Source organism: Alligator mississippiensis, chromosome 3 (assembly GCF_030867095.1).
Source record: "Alligator mississippiensis isolate rAllMis1 chromosome 3, rAllMis1, whole genome shotgun sequence".
Lineage (NCBI taxonomy): Eukaryota > Metazoa > Chordata > Crocodylia > Alligatoridae > Alligator > Alligator mississippiensis.
The window spans coordinates 131,238,208-131,254,512 of NC_081826.1; the positions used below are offsets into that span (position 1 = coordinate 131,238,208).

At 42.1% G+C, this 16,305-nt stretch overlaps 1 protein-coding gene across 7 annotated transcripts in view; it reads right to left on the minus strand.

Moving 5' to 3' along the window:
- The window catches only part of PHACTR1 (phosphatase and actin regulator 1), a 476,216-nt gene that overhangs the window by 21,484 nt on the left and 438,427 nt on the right, over positions 1-16,305 (minus strand). For all 7 annotated transcript variants that reach the window (XM_019494850.2, XM_019494855.2, XM_019494858.2 and 4 more), the window contains one exon: positions 2,582-2,637. In XM_019494850.2, the coding sequence (XP_019350395.1) occupies positions 2,582-2,637 (56 nt within the window). The remainder of the gene's footprint in view (positions 1-2,581; positions 2,638-16,305) is intronic.

The window sequence follows — 16,305 nt, forward strand, 5'->3', positions numbered from 1 at the left end:
AAAATGTACTTACTCAGCTTGGGGAAAACCCCTTATGTTTACTTGTGCTGTCAACTGGCCTTTTAAAACAGTGTGATCTACTTGGAAACAGACCTCTAGACTTAATGTACTTCATTGTTCTATATGAATCTGTCCTTCCAGGCTGTTATAGACTCATTTAAATTCTGTCACTAAACTTTTAAGGAAAAGCATATGAAAATCACATTATACTGCTTATTTTGTTTTTGTTCATATGTTATTCCTTTTGTGATTTTTTGTTACATAATATTTTACTTATATGCTTATCACTTTGATGCTTATGCAATGCTTTATAAACACCATTATTATGTCATATAATCTTACATATTACATTAAATGATATTTTCTCCTGTAATTAGGAATTTTTTTCATTTAGCAAGACAGGCCACTCTAGGGCAGATCTGTATTCAAAACCCTAACTAGTATGAGATTTGTATTTAGGTGCCAAAACATAATTCTAGATATTGGGCAAAAATTTCAAATGGATCCAGATAGCTTAGGATCCTAAATTGTATATTCAACAATATCTAAGTGACTTAAGAAACTAAGTCACAATTTAATTCAATAGGCACTTTAGAACATTTTACTCTTACAAGTCCATTAAAGTATCCAGCACTGCATTTTTAGGGCACTTAGAGTGGCTCAGACATTGCTGCCAAAGCTGCATTGAGCTCCCAGTACCACTGCCAGTGCTAGCATGGTATTTATTGGTCATGCTCCAGTGCCAGGTGGTGCATGATACATGTTGGTTTATGCTGAATGAGAATTCTGGGATAAAAATATGAGTTTCCTGGAGAATGAGCTTTCGTTTTGCTTCCTTCCTCTGTCTTACTCTGTTCACCTAACTCTAAAAACAGAATCACACCTGTTCTGGATACCTTGCCTACTTTCCCAGGCACTCAAAGGCTAAATTCCTCTGCCTGACTAATACAGGAATCCGGAGTAAACGGTAAAGAGATGACATGTTCAGAAGTTGACTCCAGTTGAGTGGTTTTGCTAGCAGCCCCAGATTTGCTTGATCTGGCACTGCTATCTAATCTAATTTTATTTATATATTCATATCCACATAACTATTGGTCTCTTTATGTGCCATACTTGCAAACAATCACTGTAAACTACCCAGTAGTTTATTCCCCAGCTATTCTGCTGACACATCTTAGATATTTGATTGTTAAGTACTCAGTCAATTTATTTTACTCATTTCTTGAGACCTTACCACGCACTGCATGCTCCTAGTACTCTCTGCAACAAAGGAATTTAACATGCAAAACACATGTACTTTATGCTTACTCTTGTGATCCTGCCTAAAAAAAACCCCAAGTAATTTCTGCACATTATTTTAGAACACTTTTAAAAATATGTATTCTTAAACAGGATGCATCACTAGAGTTTCATAAAATTTCCCTCTGTTCTCTACACTTACACTAGTCACATTTAGATAAAGCATTTAGCTAAAAAGTGTTAACCTTCTTGCCTAGGAATAGAAATTACACATACACAGGTATAAGTGATCAGAAACTAGTTCAAATCTGTAACACAACAGAAGTTCAGTGCACATAAACTGCTTTCAAAATGGCTGAAACTAGTTTAAGATAAACTTGGACAGATGTAGTATCAGACTTAACTGATTTAGGTTGAATTGGTTTATTGAACTTCTGTCCTCCAGATTCAAGTTAACTTACAGTCCCCCAGAATCCCAGGCTGCTTTGCACCTGCTCTGCGAACCCCCCCCCCCCCCCACACACACTTGTAAGTGGATGTAGCCCAAGCTGTCTGCTCCAGCTAAGCAGCGAGGCATGGGCTAGTGTCATTCCCCCCGCCCTTTGCCTTTCAGCCTGGGCCATGGCAGGCATATGGCTGCATTTCCAGAATCAACAATCAATGTCTGTTCACTTGCTTATCAGTTCAATCTATGCAACTTAGACTAACCTGCAAAAATTTAATTGATTCAGCCTTGGGCTTTTTGACTGTCTGTGCTTAGCCCTTATGTTCAGAACCAATTTGATTCAATTAAAAAATATAGTTTTCAGGGTCCAATTCATTTGTGAGATTAATTGTTCATTCTGGACTTGATACTGCTCCCCCTAAAAAATAATAATAATAATAATTTAAAAAAAAATCAATGGCCAAATTTATGTTGTCTGGAATGAGAAAAGGCTCTCTGGGTACTATTTTGTAGCTTTCAAACAACATTAAATACTTAAAAGATGATTAATCTACCAGTGGGCTTTGTATGCTTAAAGGAACAATACAGATTAGAATTTAGAAAAAATTCAGCTAAATCCTGAAGCCCTTAAGATTTCAAAGGGAGACTTGTCTGTGAGAGTACAAAATAAGAATTTTGGATGATAAGCCCAAATTGGATTTTCTTCATGGATTATTTGTATGTGTGACCTTGCTGAATATGATTTTCACAGACATTCCCACTCAGACCAGTTCTAAAAATAGATATTATTGCTTATTTGCAATACACCTACAGCATATTTTATAGCTTACAGCATAACAATGGAAAAACATACAATAACCTTGCTCCAGATGAAACCTTAATAGTATAATTACTCACGTTTCAAAATGTTCCTCTGCTCCAATTCTTCAGCAGTTGGTCTCTGGCTCAGTCGTCTGCGAAAAAAGTCCAGGATCAGTTTTTGGACCATATCACATCATTCCTTGTTCAATGAATTCATGAGTCACTTTGTAGCAAAGCAGGTTGAGAGCAAGGTATTGACACTGTACCATTATGTATGCAGTATGTCTGCACTGTGTGTGATAATGCAGAGTACTTTGCTTTTGCAGTTTCCTCTATTTACAACTCAGGAAAACCAGAATTCATTGTGTCATGTTAAGCATGATCCTCTCACGGCCACCCAAGTTAAATCTGCTGAAAGTCAGGCTATGCAGATGCCTTCACTTCATTTCCTTCCTCCTATGCCAGTTTCCTGACTTTCACAAGTATGACAAGTACAGATGTACAGACAAGTACCTCCTCACTGCCCTCCCGCTTGCTATGCAAACCTCACTGAATCCAACTTGTCCAGAATCTGGACACAAAGGCAGCCTATAGAAACAATGAGGACTGGTTAGACTGTGAAGATTGCAGAACAACAGCAGCTCTTCTTCTTTTCCTCCACCCTAATTTCCCCCCTTAATAGCATTATTGCATTTTATAATGACAAATTAACATAAATTGAAACCCTTGCTGGTCAACCTGGACATAATACAGTTGCAAGAAACAAAATCCAATTACAAGGGGATGGACTGAGATCAGAATAAATCAGAATACCTGGCATATAAAGCGAGAGACAGCACAAAGGGCATTAGAAAAACAAAGAAAACAAGATGACACAAAAACTGAATACTGTTTAGCTGGCTCCTTCTCTCATCAAAGTCAATGGGAGTTTTGTCATTAATTTCATTTGGATCAGTGACAGACCTTTCATCATCATCATCATCATTATCATTTCATCATCATCATTCAAAAATGGTCACTCAGAATTGTTCTGAATATTGGGCTTGATTCTATGCTGTGTACCATCCACTCACAATACATTCATTTACAAAAAGGAAATTGATGATTCCTATCAAAATAATTGGGAATTGAGGCTGCCTGGGACATTTCAGTATCAGGTCTATTGCCTAAAAAAGTTTAAGAAATTATTTGAGGCTTACCCAGGGGGGAAGTGCAAAGAGTTCTTTAAGTAGTCTTCATACAAATCTGTGATCCTGTGCCAGTCCAATCAAAGTCAAGTCAAAGGCCTACCTAAGCCTAATGGTCCATTGGGGTTTTGTGCGCAATGCACAGCTTCTGTAGCCAGCGGCAGACAAGTATGATATCCAGCTCCTATTGACACCCCAGGTCAAATGACCAGATACCCATTTACAGCTGCAGTGCCTGGACATAAATAACCTTTGGCATAAGCCCAGAGTGAGGCAATCTGGAAACATAGCAGGACACCTTAACTACTCAGGCCCAGGAGTACATTAGAGCAGCTCGAGGACCGTTCCAATTTGTTTTGGCTGCCTGTGGGCTTAAGAAGTCATCACAGAAGCTGAGATAGAAGGAACCTCCACTAGCCACCCCTGCTGTGCCAGAAGTATGGAGAGAGAAATGTCAAGGGTGCCACATTGTATCTACACAAACTGAAGGGTGCCATTTGCTGGGGTGAAAATCCCATGGTCAGATGCAGTGCCCATAAAGCCAGAGTAACACTGGGGCAACAAAAACTAACCCTCAGACAGCAGATACGTAGGACCATTTGTTTTGTCTATTTGCCACAAGAGATTGGACAATTACTACATTGGAAGAGGTGATGAAAAAGAGAGAAACACAATCTTAATTCAGAATGACTTAAGGTTTGTAAAATAATTGACGAATGGAAAGTACTTATTCAAGTCCCACTATTTTTTAATGTTCCTGAGACAGGATAGCTGTCACAAACAGTAGTGTAACTAGGGTGGGGCGACAGGGGCAACTGCCCTGGGTGCTGATGCAGATGAGAGGGTGAAAATATCACCTTTGCCACAGCTGAAGTTGTTGCTACCCCTGGGTGCAGCAGCTACCCTGGGCATCCTACCATGTTCTTATATTACTGGTCACAAATGGGATACTTAGATAGATCACCTTAATATTATGAAGTAATTTAAAAACTTTCATTTCTAGTGGTGTGTAGGAATCTGAGCGAAAACCATCATACAGTTCACCTCTGCCCTGTGTAACTCTAGTGATTGAGTTATATAATGCTTTTCATCTATCATATTGTGATTATTTTCAAGCGGATGCATCAGAGGACTGGTAAAAGCAGAGTCCAGCTATTCAGCATGTGACCATCCTTACAGGAAGAAGCATCACACTATAAAGTAAAAACAGAAAGCCATCTGACATTATGGAAAAGATGTTCCTGTAAAGATCCTTCCGTTTCGTACCAAAAGAAAATGATTTAAAGAGACCAACTGGCACACCCATAGTTTTCAGACATTAAAATAAGTTAACAGAGGACATTTTTCAAATATAGTGCTGAAGACTGAATTTCCTAGTGGATACTCAGGTTTTGCCTAGTAAAGACTTGTCCATATGAGGGGATTTACATTGAAGAAAGGTTCTTTGATGTAGCTACTTCATATTAATTATCAGGGGGTACATCTAAATGTGCAATTAATGCAAAGCAATAAACTCCAGTACTTATCACCCCGGAGTTTATTGCTCCCAGGTGCGCTTTTTGCAGGTGCACCTGGAACTGCAGCACGCTGAGTTAGGCTGAAGCAGCCCCGGCTGGCAGGGGGCCCTGGGGACCAATCTGCCAGCCTGGGGCTGCCCCCTCCTGGCTCAATGTGCTGTGGAGCTGGCTGGGGCACAAGGGTGCTCCCGTGCTAGGTTAGAGGGCAGGCAGCCCCTGCACTGATGTACCCTCATGGCCCAGCCAGCCACATCAGCATCTACATGTGTGATGCTGCCTGCTGCAGAGTATCTTACTTTACTCCAGCCTAATAGCTGTGCACATGTAGACACCGAGACATATACTGTTGGGCTAATCAGTCAACTTTGCAGTAAATGTCTTGTGTAGACGTGCCCAGGAAGTAGCCTTGTGAAAACAAACAGCCAACATGTACTTCACTACAAGTGAGTGCTGCCACACAAGGTGGGGATTACCTGTGAAGTATGCACTGAGCATTGTAAGCAAATATCTGACACTTCTTTGGCACAGGCACAGTATCTTATAGGATTGTATCCATAGAGCATGGTGGTTTATCTGTTGGAAGCAAGTCAGATATCACCATGTTCCACTTCTCGCTGTCAAACTTTACAGATCCCATGATTCCTCTCTCTCTGCCTTTTTTCAGGTAACAGGAACCATTTTTGATCTCCAGCAGCCTGGAGTTAAATTTGATATAATTTAACAAAAATATGACTTTGTAGACCTAAAGGTATAACTCATACAACCAGAGTGAGAGCAAACACGGAGAAAATTTGGAACATAGGGAACAGTGCAAACGGAGAGATTTCTCTTGAAAGCTGGAGAGAGGAAAGGCTCACAGCTTTTCTAACCAGCCTTTCCACTTTGGGGCTACTTGGGAAGCTTGGGGGCTTCATTAATATGGCAGCAGTGCGGTGCTTGTGTCAGAGAGGCTGAAGGAGCCATTTCCTTTCTTAGGCTGGAAGAGGTTGAGGCAGGGGGTTTTTTAGGCAAATGCCGACTCCAAATAGGTTGACTACTCCAGTTGCTCTGGAAGTAGGGCTGGTGAACCTTCTGGCTGCTGCACACACTACAGGAAGATTTTGGGAGAGGACATAAGAGGTAAATGGTGGCTTTGATGGAGTATGTTCCCCAACAATGCTTATCTGTACATTGTCTCCAAGAGCTGCTGTTGCTGCTGTATCTCCAGGTCCACCTGTCTACTCCGTCACAGTGAGGCTCTCCAGCTGTTTTCTGCCAGCTCTCAGGCCCAATCTAACCACTTTTCCACCAGTTTGTTCGACCCACAGTGCCTTGTTCCTTTGTCATGTGTTCCTCTTCTTTTTCCTATCTTTTTTTCTTTTCTTGCTTCAAAGATGCCCTCCGTGTCTGACCTATCCTTTTGTGCTTCTCAGAGGTTTTTCAGTGCTTTCTGAACATCTCTCCTTCGGTTGTCTTTTTTTAACTCTCATGTTCATCAGGTGCTGGGTGGCGGTTAAAGCCAATTTTTTTGAGAATGCTGCAGGTGTGGAACATGTGAGACAAGAAAAATAAAAAGCAGCTTTTGTTCATTGCTCTGTTTCCACGGTAACAAAAACAATGTTTTTCTTCACCCTTTCAAAAGATTCTTCCCATTCTTGGGAAATTCTCTTGTTCTTTGGGATCACAATGTATGGAAGGAGAAGGCAGTGTAGATTTGTATCTTACAGACTAAGCAAAGTGTGTGCATGTGGCAGAAGGCCACCTCTGTTTGTCCCCAAAAACTCTGCTCTGTGACAATTTGGTTAGCATGGGCCCTGCAGAGGACACACACCTTACCCTATCTCTTTAGGTAACCTGAGCAGGATACATTCTTGAGGGAGGGGGGAAACCTGCTCCCTCTGCCTAGGTGACTGGCATCACATATCTGGGTGAGGGGCTTGGGCTCCCTGGGGAGCTAGGAACTGCCAGTCTGCCCAGCAACTAGTGATGCATTTCAAATTGGTTGGCTGACAGCCAACAGGTGCAGGCCTCCATTGGACCAGGAAAATGAGGTCACAAGGGCTATATAAGTTAAGGACTGCCCAGGAGGATGGGGCAGCAGCCGTGAGGAAGACTCAGAGAGAGAGAAGAGCTGAACCATCTGAAACTTGCTGTCTCTCACAGAACTCATGATCAAGGAACTGCCTGCCTCCAGAGGGAATCTCCACCTGCCTCTGGATGATACTTGTGAGTAAGCTACCTGAGATCTAACTAGATATATAGCTTGCAGTAACTCAGATGTGTGGTCAAAGGCTACCCAGCCATGCCAGTTTGCTCTATGGGATTTCTCTGACATTGCTCTACCCTGTACCCTATTCCAACCCTACCCCTTGTAACCAATACAGTTCTCCTTTGTACCTAGTGTGGGAGACTTATTGGGAGTGGGTCTAAATTATGCCTTGGGGTCCCCTTGGTTCGGCTGACTAAGGGAGACCATTACTTGTGCTTCTGACTGAGGGAAGCATCCCAAGTTCTTGAAGTGAATCAAGTACCCTCGAGGGCTGCTAGGCCTGTGTTTCCCAGGGTGCACAGAGCCAGAATCAAGCCCAGCCCTGGATGGTGGCAGTGTTACCTCCAGGCTAGCAGGTGTGCTCCAGGAAGGGGGGTCGGCCAGACGTGAGGCGCCCCAAGGGAGGCATGCGGAGCCTGGAAGGTGGTCGGGTGCACATATATATAGATATATAGATATATCTATATATATCTCACAAGCTTTTGTGGGCTGAAACTCGCTTCATAGAGGCTGCTTCTCATGGGTTGTGTACCAGACCGCTGCTATATATACTTCAATGTTAGGGAGGCTAAATAGGGCCTTCAAGGGGCTAGTAGCCATGGGGCCAGGTATCTTATTAAACAGAATAATAAGGGCAGAGCAGGGACAGGGCAGGGAGTTGTGGCAAAGCCAGGATAATGATGAGTTGCATTTCTGCAGATTGTCCTAATGTTAGAGCATATGCCCCTGATGCAAGTGATGAAAGGCAAACAAAAGGCTTATTTGTGAAGGCCAAGGGGAATCCAATAAGGTGCACATTGCTGTCATTTACCAGAATGCAACCTGCTAACATTTTTCCTGGCTGGAAAGGTAGAGCAAACAGGTAGCTACCTATTTAAACTAGGAAAGCAGCAGTCCCACTTTGCAATGTTAGAGCCTTCCTAAAGCACTCTCTATAACTAAAACTCTGTTTCATCTCCCTTGCAGACATATTCTAAGTTTGCTGTGCCATTAATGCTGTTCTGCAGTGAGTTTCAGACATTTAAGGGGGGCTAGAAATGGTTGTACCTTAATTTATGCTTTCCATTGTGTTGTCTGCTCCTGCTTTTTATGTTCCTACAGTGTGAAAACAGCGCTGATAAAAAGGATTTACCGATTAAAAAAGCTTAGGATTTACATTTGTATAAAAAATGCCTTGTTACAATTTTTCTGAAAAACACCTTAATGAGGTTTTTACTTAAAAGAAAATGACTCGTAGGATTTGTATTAATGACAAACTTGCAAACAAATTGATTTTCTGAATTAGTTTCCTGCATGATCAAAACAAAGCATGCATTTTGTTACTGAATTATACCAAGAGCTGGGGGCTGTTAACACATTTCTACATCAGGGTATTCTTTTTTGAATATGCTTCCTTTGGGAGATGAGTATGTGGCATGCTGGGTGAATGAAGGCTCTGGGGACCAGTGTTGGGATAGGAGGTAAGCCAGATAAGAAGCCAGCAGCTACTGGGTCATAATATTAAGTATGCAATATGGGGGGGTGGGAATCATAAATTGGCATGCACAAGATGGTGGGAGAAAGTACTAGGAAACAGAGGGGGGCATTTTTGCTGACTACCGTCATCATCTTTTTACTATGGCATGGGGTTGTAACCCAGAGGCATAGCAAGCCCAGCTAAAAAAGGTACTTGCTGACATCACTTAATATGGTGGTGTCCAGCATCAGGAATATAAAAAACTGCCAGTCGGATATCTCAGCACACAAGACATGCCAATTATAATAAAGGCAAATGCAATGATGCTTACCACTCTCCTTTGCAGTGCTGCTGGCTGGCAGAGTGTTCCCAGGAATGGAAGGTTGGCTGGAAATTGGGATGGGGACTTCAGGTTGATTTGTGTGGGGTCTCGACTGGCCTTCCATGAAATGAAAGGCTCCTGTCTATCTGGTGTATCCTCTTGGGAAGAAGTAATCAATCCTACTCTTTATCCAGGAAAATGCAGGTTGCTGCTGGTGTCTTATACTAAAATACTGCCTAGCTTTTCAGAACAGAGGTAGGTGGGTGAAGTGCTGTTGGAGGGTGTTTTTGTCTTTAAGACTCTCAAAAGTCACCATTCAATTCTGGAGCTTTATGTGGCACTGCATAGTGTCCTCATCATAGCCCCATGAGGCAGTTGGCTTGGCAGTGCCTCAAAATGTAGGTTCTTCACCAGGACTCAAGGACTTTGCGCATCTTTGATGCCTCCCAGAAAACAAGAAAGCCCAGAACCTCAGGACAGGTCCATGTTGAAGTATGACAACTAGACTTGGAACAGTACTTTGTGGAAAAATGTATTAAGTGTGCTTGCTATGGACACTGACTTAGAGTGCATGAGAAGAAAGAGAGAGAACCTGCCCGTGTGCCAGCATTTAAACAGAAAGCTGACATCTGGTTACCCATGGGTGCCTATACATGAGCCGGGAGGCTGCTCTGACATGCTGTAATACCAACGCACCAGAACAGGCTTAATTAAACAAATCTGCTGGAGTGTGGTAATTACTACACTCCAGCCAGCCTCCACATCTCGTTTATCTGTGTCCCCATGCTTCAAAATGGCAGTGGGGGTGCTTTAACTAAAGCTTTTTGGACAAGCTTTCGATAAAATGTCTCCACTGCAGTTTAAATGAGATGCTCCGGGCACTTTAATTAGAGCAGCTCCAAGAGCTCTTGGAGCTGCTCCTGTAAAAGTGCCGCTCCCTCCCCCTCCACTCCCAGAGCACTGTAAAAATGCCCTGTGATTCCTGAGAAGTTGAAACTTTGTTAAAAAAAAAAAAAAGACCATGTGGAGTAGGGTGCAAAGCTGCATGGGGAAATGCCTGGAGGACCACTGAATAAATTGGAGCAGAGATGCACTAGTGCATATGATTATGATGTAACTTGTATCAGTATAAAATGACTCCCAGTTCATCAGGAGTAAAATCTCCTTAGCAATACATCTGTTATATTGATGCAATTAGTTTTCATATGTGGAAGATGACCTATAAAGGAAACGGGGTTATTTTGGTTTGACAATGGTGTAAACTGCCTGAGTAACACAAGATCTAGGGAAACAGGAAACACTGATTTAAGCACTTCAGCAGTTGTTCTTAATAAAAATGTTCCCTCTCAGTCAGCTGGCATTAAAGCCAGAAGAGCTATCTTAATTTACACCAGCTTTATTTCCTGACAGGACACTGAAAAAAAGCTAAAATGAGCCCAAAGTACTATGTGAGCTGTTCTGTAGTTTAGCTGACTTTACCCTAAAATGGTAACTAAAATAAAGTTGGTAAAGCATTGTCTTCCAAGCGCGTCTAACCTCTTATGGAGATCTCTTTGGATGAATAGATGGAAAAAATGGTAACTAAAATAAAGTTGGTAATGTTCCCGTGCACAAGCAGAAGTCAAGAAAGAATTACCTTCTCTTCTCATGACACTGCATCTAGCTAAGTGCATTTGTGTGGCTTGGCAGTTCAGTTATTGACCAAGTGGCACACCAGACTTGAGGGTCTGACTTTTCCTACTGAGAATCAGTCATTTACAATCAGGATTTATAAGATGGGAGAAGACACTACTCTTGTCAATGAATGAAGGTCTCACGAACTGTAAAAACACTTCATTGGAAGGAACTTCCTGGCTTGCAGTGTCTAATGTCCTGCTGTTGCAGGTGCCCTGTGGTACAGTCCCTGCCATAAAATGATCAAACTCCACCTCAAAAGCTGCCAGGTTTTGTCCTCACTACTCCTACTGGGAAGGTTATCCAAGAATCTCACCAATTATGTGGTTAGAAACTTTAATCTAATTTCCAGATTAAATTTATTCATATCCAGTGTACACCCACTGTTCTTGTGCCAAAGTTGTCCTCTAGTTAGTAGTTCTTTTCCCTCCCAGGTGTTAATCTTCCCCTGCCCTGCTGTTTTTATATACAATGGGCATACCCTTTCTCACAATGATATACTAAACCAGGGGTGCTCAACCTCCAGCCTGTTGAGCCATGGCATCTGGCTTGCAAAGCTCCCCACGAGTCTGGAAATCTGGCAGTGAGGGAGTAGCGGCCAAAATAATACAGCTACCCTCTCCTGCTGTCAAATTCCCAAACCCCAAGTCCCACATGCCTGGTCAGAACCAGGCTGTGCCCCCTTTCCTCTGCAGGGCCAGGTTGGGACCGGACAAGGAATGTAAATATTGTTTAAAAATGTACCTGTTTAACCTCCTCTAATTATATCAGTTTAACAGTCCCATGGCAGAGGGGCAGAGCAGCGCAGGGAGCCAGGACTGGGGGTGATTGCTGCCGGAGCCTGGGGGGAGAAGAGAGAGGTGCTGTCCGCAGGCACCTGTGGGCTGGAGGCACCACCTGGGCATGGCATGGTGAGGCTGTCCTGGCAGGCAGGAACCCCTGTGGATGCTATGGGCTGCTCCATGCAGCTTGCTCCTGTGGCACCCAATGGCAGCCCTGCTGCTGCACTCGCTCCTATTTGAGCCCTGCTGGGTTTGCCATGCAACTTTGCCTGGCTCCGCTCCCCCAGATAACTGCTAGTTACCTCCCTGCCACAGCAGCCACGGAATGCTGTGGCCTGGCTCTGTGCTGCCTGCTGGACCTGCTTCCCCAACAGCGCGCAGCACTGAGGTGGGAGGCAAATGGCATTAAATGGTTTAACCATTTAATTGTTTAACCTTTAGCTTCCCTAGGCCAGACCATGCTCCTTTCCACCGATGAGGCAGGGAAACACCCCCTTTTCCCTTGCAAGGCCAGGATGGGGCTGGATCATGCCCCCTTTCCCTCTTGTGGGGCTGGGTTAAGCCCCCTTTCCCCTGTGGGGGCCAGACTGGGGCCAAGCCATACCTCCTGAACTCCCCCTGAGCTTGGTCATATCACTGGAAAGGCCAATCACAGCCAGTGGCTGGAAGAAACCAACCAAACAAATTCAGCACCAATAAATGAGTTTAGAGCAAAAACTGGGGAATTTTTATTTTCAGTAAACATTGGAAAAGTCTACAATTTCAACCTAAGCCTAAATATTTTGATTAGAAAACACTGCTCTGATGTCTCAGCGAGGCTGTAGTTGAGGTGTTTCATTATCCCATGCTCTCCTATCGGCTGGGTTTTCTGCAGGACAAAAGCTCCCATGATGCAGCTGTTTCCCTTCATGGTGGGGGCATGCATCATGAGAGTATCAGTGTCCAGCTAGGGAGCCTGGCACATCAAGGAGAATGAGGACCATACTATGACTCCCTTAAGGCACTGAGGAAAAATGAACAAGCTTAAACATTTAGGTTTTGGGCTGAACATTTTCAGTGCTTCAAGGGGGGAGAAAAACAAAAAACTTTTGGTGAAAAACAGGTATTTTCCTAAAAAAATGTTTAGCCAAAATTCCAATTTTCTGCTGAGAAGCCATTCAAATAGAAATTTTTCTGTTGCCCCTTATTTAGGCTACTAGAGATATTAGGGAATCCATTCAGAAGTTGCCTGCTTTTGTACCTAGTTCAAACAACAGCGGACAGTAAAACTAACAGTGTATTCAATGGCCTTTTGTCCAAAACTAAAAGCCTGGGTTGCCGTGCTCTAGTTCTTAGACCCAAGTGAATAAAGCTTCTGTTTGAGACACATCTACAAAGGTTTCTTATTTCCTGTTTCAACTCAGTAAGGATTGATGAATTATGATTACCTTTTACTGTTTAGATTATTAAAAGAAAAGTCTTTAAGATTTTCCAAGAAAGAAAGAAGACCTACTTTTTTATTTCATTAAAATGAAATATTCCAAAACAAACAAATCACCAGCCAGATCAAATGGGTAGATTGCTTAAATTCACTATTCCTAAATAAAATCAAATACTTGACTGAGATTGCTTGTGATAGATAGTATCCGTTTCTTAACGAAAAAACCCCTCACATTATACAATGTCCTAATAGAAGGTAATCTTGGCAAGAAACCTATAACTTCTAAATGTAGTCCAAAAATGAGGGAAACAATAGCTTGTGCCGCAGCTACTTGTCCCTGGGGAACGCTGGTGCCATGTGCGCTTTGGCACGTGGTAAGTTACCCTGAGGGCAGTAGGGGAGGCTGGGACCAGCACTGTGCTGGCCCCAGCAGTCTTACCTGGGGTCCTGGGGTCCTCCCAGGGCTGCAGCAGTGGTGCTCCTGCCAGCCGGAGCCTGGCCAGCAGCTGCAGTACAGCTCCGGGTGGCCCGGTTCCGCTTTTCAGTAACACATGCTGCCTGAGTGTGTGCTGCTTGGTTTTTTTTTTTCCCATGGGTTTTTTGGATATCCAGGGGTAAAAAAAAAACCGTGGGGAAAAAAAACGGAGCAGTATACAAACGGGCTGTGTGGCCTTGCAGTGTGGAGAACACCTGACTGTGCGGTATGTGGCACTGCAGACATGATTGTGGCGCCACATACTGCACAGCCGCATTCGTCTGGATGCGCCCAAGGGGAATTTTATAGCTGTTTGAAGAAGTATACCCAGGCCAATAACCTTCATTAAAAACCACAAGTCAGATAATCATTAACCCAATAAAAATTCCCTTTCACAATAGCAATAATGCAACTCAGGTATTCAAAGTTTTCATGCAAATTACTACATGTCTCATGGTTTTCAAAAGATAAGGCTATATCAATAGCAGTAGAATCATACAAAAAGGCGCTGATCCTCTTTCACTCAAGTTAGCAAAATAAAGACACCATTGATTTATGTATACCTCCTGAGCCCCAAAATGGAGCATCTTTTTGATACCTTACTGTTTCATTAACATCAAAGCCTCTATCTTTTAACCAAAGTACTGGCTTTCTCTATAAATATACAAATCACACATCTATAAATAATTAAAAAAAAGAATGACAGAATAAATTACTTGCATCATATACACTCTACAGCAATAACATATTTCCTTTGGAGAGATTCCTAACTCACTCAGGACAGCTAAATGTGGAAGAGTTGCAAATAACTGCCAAGAGAGAGTGATCTCTTCCCTGTAACAATTTGCTTAATATATTTTAAAGACAACAAAAGCTATATGTATTAATTCAAAAGTATATTTGTTCAGGTATCCTAGCTCTCTGTATAACCTCATGGAAAAAGTGTCAAAGCTTGTGGGGACTTAGAAAGTACTGGATGAACTGTAGGGACCATAATAATAAAATATTCTCTAAAATCCTAGAGATTTTTGTTCCATTGCATTTATAATGTACCTATGAGATAGCAGAAAAAGGGAGTTCCCCAATTACAGGAATTTTGATAAATAATGTTGCAAAAGTTTGTGCTGTTGTAATGGCAAATACAGGTCATTCAATCAAAACAGACAAATGGAGTTGATCCATGTCAAAAGCAAAGAAGGAAGAAGGTAATCTCTCCCCTAAGAAGAAAAACCCATGCACACACAAGCCCCCCCCCCCCAAGTAAGAATTAACTCCAAATGATCAATTTTCTATTCCAGCAATATCACAGAAAAACTGAACCAAATGAACCCCCAAATAAAATATGAATAGGTTTTTGATATTAATTACATGGGAATTCCAAAGAAACATATAATAATAATTAAGTATTCTTAAAACATAGCACATAGGTTATGGGTGAAGGGATGTATGGGAAATAGCATGATCCCTGCACAGTCTTTTTGTTACTTTTTTTTTGTTTTGAATTATTACTAAAATAGACAACTCCCTATATTATACAATTTTAAGAGTGATAAACTACTCCAGCAGTTCAGATTCTATTTCTGTACAAAGTGTAGTGTAGTAAAAAAGTAAATGACTTGAGGAGGCTGTGACAAAAAAGATACTATACTATACTATACTATACTATACTATACTATACTATACTATATCATTATAATTAGGCTTGGTAGAATTCGATATTTGTTTTTTGATAATATCAATGTTTATTTTAAGTATTTATTTTTATTTTTATTGATTTAAATTAACAACATATAGATCTTCTGCCCCCGGGATGGCAAAAAACAACAAAAAACCCCAAGAAAATACTAAAACTTTTATCCTTTCTAATTGGAGTCTTTCTCTCCAAGTACCAGTCTCACCAGTTGGCAAACACACACTAACAAATCATTTCCTTCTAAGATTTCTCTGGCTGGTATGTAATTATTGCTGTACTGTACTTCTGTCTCTATACATTAATATAGCAGAGGATTGAGGATTTTTTTGTGGTATCTTTCATCAGACCAACTGTATAGCTGGGAGAACTGCTGGGCAAAATTTTGGGTAACAAGTGCCCTTTCTCAGGACATTTTTGACCATCTCATACAGTTCCTGGACCATCCCAGGTAAAACAACCCCCTCCAAAGTAGAGGAGTAATTTTTAAAATGACAACATAGCATCATAGGAAAGTAGGGCTGGAAGGAACCTCACAAGGTCATCTAGTCCAGCCCCCTGTGCAAAGCAGGATCATCCCTGACAACACCATCCCAGCCAAGTATCTGTCCAACCTGCTCTTGCAAATTTCCAGCCTGTTTTTCCACAACTTCTCTAGGTTTCCTGTTCCAATGCTTGATCACCCTCATGATGAGAAAGTTCCTCCTCATCTCTAACCTAAGTTTCCTCTGTTGCAGCTTGAGGCCATGGCTTCTTGTTTTGTTCCTTGTAGCCACAGAGAAAAACCCATCTCAATCCTCTCTACAATCACTCTTCAGGTATTTGAAGGCTGTTATTAAATCCTGCCTCAGTTTTCTCTTCTCCAGATAAATATCCCTGGCCGTTTCAGCCCTTCCTCATAAGACATAATTCCCAGACCTCTAAAAATTTGCTGCTTTCTTCTGGACTCTTTCCAGTGTCTCCAAATCCTTCTTAAAGTGTGGGGACCAAAACCGGATACAGTACACCAGGTGAGGCCTCACCAGTGCTAAATAGAGAGGAAAAACTAC